Raw genomic sequence first — 8235 nt, 5'->3', positions numbered from 1 at the left:
TCTATATTGTTCTGCATTTCTGTCTTTATGTAACCAAGGTCTTTTTCTCAACAGACCTTTACATCAGTTCTTCTCTCTCTGCAGATGGACTGCCCTAATACGACTATTCAACAGTTTGTGAGAATTTATTTTGATTACATTCAATTTGAAACAGAATTAGTAATTAGTAATTTCCATTGCATTGCTGAATCTAAGCAGGGGATTTCCAGTTTCCAGCATGCTTTGCATTGGTTTGAAAGAGGAGTGAAAATGCAGAAATTAAAGGGAGCTTTTAGTTTTAGTTTACCCAAATATAAAAAAGGGTCATCATTTATTCTTCTGATCAATAAAGAAGATATTTTGAAGAGTTGGGGAACAGTTGAATGTCCCCATTGACTTTCATATAAGTGGAACAATGGGGACCATCAGCTGTTTGCTCCCCAGAATATATTATTTTATGTCCAACAGAAAAAGGAAAGCCATACCCAAGTTTGGAACAACTTGAGGGTGAGTAAATGATGACAAAATTTGTCAGGGGAACCAAACAGCATTGTTTTAATATGAGTGTAGGTGGGCATGCTGTTGGTTGACACATGCAGTTCAAAACATATATCACACCTAGTCCGTATGAGGGTGGTTACCAAAAGAGTTGTCTGCAGTCTTTTTTCTGTGTGGGATGTGTCATATTCTCTTAACTGTAATTTTAATTCAACCCCTTTTACCAGTTCACAGAATGAACATAATGTGACAACAGCACTTATGTGGACCACTGCAAAACATTCCAAATAGCAAAAATCAACGGAAAAAATACTGGAACAGAAAGTGAAAGAATTGGGCACGGCTCAGCCTGTAAACCTGCCATCAGCATTACTCACACATCAAATATTTCTCAAGGATTTTCCTCAGAAAGCTGAGTCCAGGCTGCCTGAAGCTGGAACAATCCCCACAGCAAAGAGCAAGAGAATTCCAGCCATATGACCTGCAAAAACTTGCCCAGTGCCATGTGGGAATATCTGTCCCAATTTTAGGCCCCAAAGGCAAACAGAGAAAGGTTTATATATATATATATATATATATATATATATATATATATATATATATATATATATATATATATATATATATATATATATATATATATATATGTAACTAATAAAATAATAACATAATGTTCCATTGATCTTGATATCACTAGACAGATTCTGCCACATGTTCAGGTAGGAACAGACAAGGGATGAATAATACTGCATTCATATATCAGCAACAAAATCTCTTAAGTATTACAAATGTGCAGATGCAGAATTCTGAGGACAGCACAAATGTATCTTTGTTTCATTGTTCAGGGATACAGCATGCATGGCTTCCACTCAACTTCAACCCGAAACTGTCTAGCTCTAGCTAATTAGGGAGAAAAGGATAAAACTAAACAAAAATTCATCTTCAGACATTATTATGTCTAATGCTTGTAGAATATTTCTCCATTTCATAAAACGTTTCTGTTCTGACCCTTACATGCATATTCTGATTTTGTTCCATTTCAGATTTAATTTATCATGATTGAGTGCAATAACATTTTTAGTTAGCAAACAATGCAACTTATTTAAAAATCCTACATATACTCAAGGACTTGTGATTTGCATCACTGAACACAACAAATTAAAGTCATTTATTGGGTACAGCTGAAAATGTATTCTGTCTGCAAAAAAAGCCAACAGATGGTCCTCACTTTCTCACTTTTTTCTTCAAATTCCTTTCCCCCTCCAACCAGACAAACAGCTGTTCATGCCTGACTTCCTGAATAACTATATGAGCAGAATTCTTCTGCTTATGAGAGCATGCAGTCATTCCATACATCTAAATGACCGAACCGTGTTACAGAATGTGTAAAATCCTTAAAATGCAAAGCACCCATAATTGAATGTAAAGCTGTAAAACAGCATCCATAATCCCTGTAGCAAAGCAAATACTGAAGCGTCCTTCCTGTAGGGAACATTTTATTCCCAACATGTCATATGTGTGACACCGAACTTCCATATGCTATTAACTATAGCTGAAGTGAAACGGGCCTGCCATCTTTATGAGAAATAAATAGGTACTGTCTAGCATCTCTAGTGGTTACTGTTTGTTATCAAATCTCCTTTTTAATTTGGAAGAAAAATGAGGTGTTCAAATGCTGTGCTGTTTTCCCAGTTCAATGCCATCCATCCATAGTTTAGATTTTCTTCTCACTGATTCAGATCAGCTTTTCTCATTCACCTATGTCAAGAGCAGCTTGTACAAATCTCACATTTAAATGAGTGTAATTGATTGCCTTATCTGAAGTTCATCATACAATTCCCTGCTCATCACACAATTGGAGAAAAAGCAAGTCTTCCTTTATTTCTCTTTTTTTATGTACAACAACTTTCTCTGCAATGCAGAATTTTTTTTAAATAAGTATTTTTTAGCTAATTTATTTTCCATTCTTTAAATAAATGTACAAAAATATATATATTTATTGATTATCATATCATATCATTTCATATCATATATCATATCAGATTAGATTATTGAAAATATCTATTATCTGAATACCAAATACCATAGCTTGGATATTATTATATAATAGTAAGTCATAATAATTGTTGTTGTAAACCCATATTAATTTCATGGCCTATATTTTAGGACAAATAGTCTACAGTCAATTGAGTGTCTGAATCTATACCAGTTCCCTTCGGTCCGTGTCTGTTCACTGACTTTAAATCAGCTGCTGATTACTACTTCTCATTAGCAGCAGCTGTCTGCTCACAGATTTGCTCAAACACAGGTCAAATGCTGGACCTAATGAGGTGCTCTGACCGCTCTAGCTCAGTCACACCGACAGACCTTCTCTTTCTCTTCCTCCAGTTTGTGATCTGTAAAGAATATGCCTAATCTGAATCTCATAATAGAATCAGGCCTGGAGAAACTGTGACATACAGAATGTGGTTTACAATTCACCCATCCTGTAGCAAACTGATAGCCTTCACATCTAGTGCCAAAATGTCACAATTCTCTTTATGTTATTATACTAATCTCGAATAGCCAGTCCTTAGACTGAATGGCATAAATCTGGTCCACACTGCAACTTATTGTAACCAAGAGCCACTCACTTAGACAGGATGTGACCATCTGACAGGCATTTAAAGCAACCAACCACAGTATGTTTCAGTATAGCACTGGCCTGAATAATAACATATGGCCATTTCTCAATATGTGTTCTTATGTGTCCTTGTGTTCTCATTCTACATCATCATTAACTGCTGAAGTTTAATTCTAATACTCAAGAACGCAAGTACGGAGGATTCATAAAAGTACCCGGATGTGTTCTTGATATTGAAGGATGTATCCATTGTAGACTTGAGAGATTTAAACCATTGAACCAAAATCCCAGCTTGGCATCGCAGACTGACGATGTACGGAGGCCTGGAAGCTTTACAGTTCTCTAGTTCTGACTTGATCAATTTCTGCTCTAAGCTCACAAATACGTGACAGCTCATAAACATTTCTGCATCCTCATGAGTCCTTTCTTTGCCTTCTTAGATCTGAGAAACAGCCCATGTCTCTTTGACATTAAAATAAGCAACATGCTGTAGGAAATCAACCTGCTGTCTTCTGAGAAACGTTCATATGGTACCTCAATTTACACTCAACTGTGTGATATTCAAGCTGATCAGTTGTTATTTAGTTAGCAGTGTATCTGTTAATTTGGTCAGTAACAAAAAGGTATTCCCTAGGAATCTGCAATTTAGGATTAGCCATTCAACAACTCATATATTAATTTGAGACGGCTCAAACAGGAGATTACACAGTAAATGTCACCAGTATTGCCTTAATGTTAAAGATGAATTAAAGGTCATCTGCTTTAGCTGAACAAATGCAATGATTCAGCCTCCCGTGAGCTTTGTCTAATGTTGTGGCATTATTTACTGACGGTACAAGCCTACACACACAGCAGTTAAAGATTTCTACTCAATAAGTGAATTACTAAAATTACATGGTGAGCACCAGAGAACAGATACTATTAAACTGTCAAGTCAAATAAGTGAGAAGTAACAGCGTTTGTTGTCCAGTAGGGGGAGGAGAAATACTAAACTCATCCAATCACTGTCATCTAAACATGACTGCTGATCATTCACGGTACACGCTTTCCAAATAATGCTTGTAGAAACTATTGTAAAGAATAGTGTAAAGAATTTGTAAAGAATAGTGTTTTTTTATATACACTTTGCTCAAATATATTAAAGGGTTCTTCCAATGGAACAGATAAATTCAGTGTCCTTCATTTACAAAGCTCAGACATATTCTGTATTTCATCTTTTGCTGGGGGATCAGAGGTCACAGATTAGCTGTATTATTGATTGCACATCCTTCATACTACACTAAAGTGTCTGTTGAACACTGAATTGAGAAGCAGTGAATTAGTGCACACAGCAAAGAGCAGCGGGATACTGGTGCAGAAAGGTTGCTGTGTAAAAGATATCCATCGGAGCTCAGTGGCCTCCAGGTTGACAGGCAGAGACTTCCTCTGTATTTATGTCAGCGAGGGGGCTAGTTGTCAGGGTAAATGCCATTCTGATGTTCCATATCTCTTCACATCCTCGCTTTGGAAAGGAATATGACATGCTCTCTCCTTTAGTTGAATTAACTGAGGTGATCTAATAACAAATGAGGTTACAAAGAGAATAAAGCCAACATTAGAGACCATTACAGTGTCAGGGATACGTGCATTTATGTTTTATTTATTTATTTTTGCATTATTGTGCACTTTTTGTATGGTCAGTACACATTTTTTGGCATATTTGTGCAAATAGTATACATGCATTTTATGTATTATGAATGAATACAGGAGTGTTTATTAAAGTCAGGAGAGTTTTAAGATAAATAATTTTATTTTATGTTAAATACAATTATTTAAAAAGAACTACAATTCTTGGTATTTTTAAGGTACAGTATAGTCCACCTAAATAAATGGTTTTTATTGTAAAAAAAACAATATGTTTTTTTTTTTTCACAAAAGAAAGAGAGCCATACAGGTGTGGAACAACATAGGGGAGAGTAAACGATGAATATATATATGTAAGTGTAAACAAAACTAGTGCTCATTGCTTGTATTAATTTCAGATATTCATTTTGGCCAGGTCTTGGTGCAGTCCTGCCTCCAGCGATTTGGATGAGGTCCCGCCATTTAGAGGCAGTACAATCAACGGGAGTTTAATCACAGGGTTTTTAGTGAATGATACATCCAAAATAACCTGCAGAAAGAACAAACTATACTGTAGATGAGTTCAAGACAGCAACTTTCACAGAAATTGAACAGTGAGGAAAAAAAAGCATAATTTATTCATGAACGTTTATTATTTAAAGTAACACGTACTCAAACGCTAGCTTGAGTGACATTGTCTTTTATTTCCCATTCCTTTGTTTCATGAAAACACAAAAAACTGACTATAAAAAAGGCAACATTCCTAAATGCAAAGTACATCAAACCATTTTTGCTGCTAAAAAGAAATAAAACTAGACTGGAAACCTGCTAGAGGTCTGTCTTGTTTTTGGGTACCTACCTTCAGTCTATACTCTACTTTGAGGATTCTGCAGTTCTGGATGGTGGTGCTGATTTCTGTGGGAAGGGCTAATACTTTCGACAGATTCTCTCTGGTGGAGGACATTAAAGGCTCTCCCTTCTCCTTCAGTATCTGTGTGGTGTGAACAGCTCTATTGCCTCCAGCAAAGAAGCTTTGCTTCTGGTAGATAATGTACTTTGGCACAATTTTTCGAGTTGAGCTGTTTACTATCTCACCATTGACGACTAGTCTTTCACCTGTTTGAGATAAAAACATTGTATAACAGCTTGTCGAATGAATCAAAGTGGTTATCTATGTTGTATGATGCTATTTTAAATTGATAGATCCATTAATTTACTAAAATGTTGGCTATTTTGCTTGGGTTACCTTGCTGGTAGCCTGTCTTTGGCAAGAAAATATTCATCGAAATATTTCCAGAGGCAAAAAATATGACATTTTTGTCTTTACTGCCATGTTGAGGTGCCTGCAGAGGATGAATGTTTTAGTGATAATTAACTTTAATTAAGTTACAGTTACATCTGTTAATCTGTTTATGTCAATCTCAACTTTACAAAGTAACTTTTTTTTCTGTGTTTTGATAACAGGGCAATGTAGTCTTTAGGCCCTTTTACCGTTACAATTGTCATCACTGAGTTTTATTATTATTATCGGGCCACATATGTCTGTATTGTGTTTCATGAAATAAAGGCTCTAAATATTTTCTCTGTTCTAACTGATAATGATTGTGATCGTACCATCAGTGTTGACTGATCATAATCAGCTCTGGCTACGAAGGTGAACTTTGCTTCCGCTTTGCTCGCTGCACGCATAGTCCTGCTCAAATTGGCCAAAAGTCGGTAATGGATTTTACCATGAGCACCTTTAAAAGATGAAGGTGTGCCCCTGAGGGAGAGAGAGGGAGATTTTGTGTGAACAACTAACAGTCTTCAGAGGGAAAAACTTGCATAATATGATAGATCAATATTTTAACATACAGGATATAGCACATTGAAATATTGGCTACATTTCAAAAAGTAACAGACTGTTTCAAAGATTGATTTTCTCTCAGGAATCAATAATTATACTGTCTATCTATAAGTCACATCTAAAAGCAAGACTGAATGCCTGCAGGACAAGAAGGTGATAACTTACTGGTAAGGAAGCTGAAAAGCAAAAGGGAAGACATGTCTGCCAGCCACAAGAGTAACAGAGCCTAGCAAAAAATTTTTTTAAAAATACAGACAATCAATGTTGAAAGTAGTTGATAATAGTGAAAATAGCTGCTTTATATTTTTTTATTTATTTATGTATTTATTTTTTTGTGGAAACCATGATACATTTTTTGAGAATTATTTAATAAATAGAAAGTTTAAAAGAACAGCATTTAAATTAAATAGGAATATTTTGTAATATTATAAGTGTCTTTACTCTCACATTTGATCGATTTAATGTACCCTTGCTGAATCAAAGTACTATTTTGAAACGATAAACATAAAAAAAAAATATCTTACTGACCCAAAACTTTTGAAACAGTTTACCTACAAATAGCATACACAGACCACATTACGTAATCATAATGTTGTTCAGTATTTTATGTTTTTCCTATTTATAACTATATATTGTCTTTTTAATGCACTACATGACATTAAATGTAAAGTTTGTTTTGAACAGATGAATGTTTATAACAACATTACAATTACCAACATATTACCATTTCTGTTATCCTCCGGTAAAACAGATTGAGTTTGTGAGAAATACTTTTCTTTATCCCAGTATGTCACACTTTGTTCCCCATGCGACTCAGTCCATGACACATCAGCCTTGCCTTTCACCTTGACAGTCAAAGCTTTGATTTTGGTTTCCTTTGACACCTCCATGATAACTCTGCCCGCCAATATATCCCCATTGCTGAAGGTGTTGCGATCATTTAAGGCATCGTACTCAATGGTGAAGTTCCGGATTGTCATTTCCTGGGAGAGCAGGTTAAGTCTTGATTTGTATTGCTGCTGAAAGTGTACTTGTACGATGCTTGGAGATGTAAATATCCCTACTGTTTTCTATATCTGTCTTTTAAAAATTCACCTGTCGGCATCTCTCTGACAGAGAGCTCACCAGACTGGCTCAACAGGTTTCTCCTTGAAAAAACACACCTCTTGTCAACAGGTCTAACATGTAAACTGAAAGTGAACCACAGTGCTGGATGTATTTCTATGGTGGCAGAGACCAAAGAGTCTATTGGGAAAAACTGTTTTTAGAGCATGGCAGCATAAACAGCATCCTTGAGAGACAGGAATCATGAAGAGCTGTGAACATGGTTCATAAAACACAAAGATCTCTCTGGTCTCTGTGCCCCTGCTCTCCAAACCTAAGCTTTAATCACTGTAGTTCATCATGGATGTGTATTTTGTGGTTGAAGATAATTTTAAGCACAATCACTGTCTATCGTACCATATAATTGCCCTAATTTAGTCGAACATACTCTGTGTTAACAAATGTCTATGAATTTTAGCAATTAGGTATTGTTAAGATGACAGTGAGTGAATGCTGTTGAAGTGTTGAATGGAAATATGTGGGATGAAATCTATCAAGTGGCAGATCGTTTTTGGTGTGACTAATTTTCTACTTTTTGCAATTACATAATACATATATGAAAAATCTAACTGACCCTCTGACG

At 35.6% G+C, this 8235-nt stretch overlaps 1 protein-coding gene across 1 annotated transcript; it reads right to left on the bottom strand.

The window, feature by feature from the left end:
* Positions 1-5086: 5086 nt before the first annotated feature.
* On the bottom strand, positions 5087-7660 carry LOC132115191 (arrestin domain-containing protein 3-like). The gene is made up of 6 exons (XM_059523587.1): positions 7273-7660; positions 6714-6774; positions 6317-6464; positions 5949-6045; positions 5562-5818; positions 5087-5252 (listed from the first exon to the last, which is right to left on the bottom strand). The coding sequence occupies exons 1-6, from the start codon at positions 7526-7528 to the stop codon at positions 5118-5120; spliced, it is 954 nt and encodes a 317-aa protein (XP_059379570.1). The 5' UTR covers positions 7529-7660; the 3' UTR covers positions 5087-5117.
* Between the last annotated feature and the right edge of the window lie 575 nt (positions 7661-8235).

Source organism: Carassius carassius, chromosome 34, assembly GCF_963082965.1.
Source record: "Carassius carassius chromosome 34, fCarCar2.1, whole genome shotgun sequence".
Lineage (NCBI taxonomy): Eukaryota > Metazoa > Chordata > Actinopteri > Cypriniformes > Cyprinidae > Carassius > Carassius carassius.
Note: the sequence above shows the minus strand (reverse complement) of the source record. Positions and strands in the feature narration are given on the sequence as shown.

Bases quoted from the DNA above. Each gene is read 5' to 3' on its own strand.
- LOC132115191 (XM_059523587.1), bottom strand. From the start codon at position 7,528: ATGACAATCCGGAACTTCACCATTGAGTACGATGCCTTAAATGATCGC. The intron at 6,465-6,713 runs GTAAGTTATCAC...TCTCTCCCTCAG, and splicing joins GCTTTTCAGCTTCCTTACCA to GGGCACACCTTCATCTTTTA. The intron at 6,046-6,316 runs GTACGATCACAA...CATCCTCTGCAG, and splicing joins ATGATCAGTCAACACTGATG to GCACCTCAACATGGCAGTAA.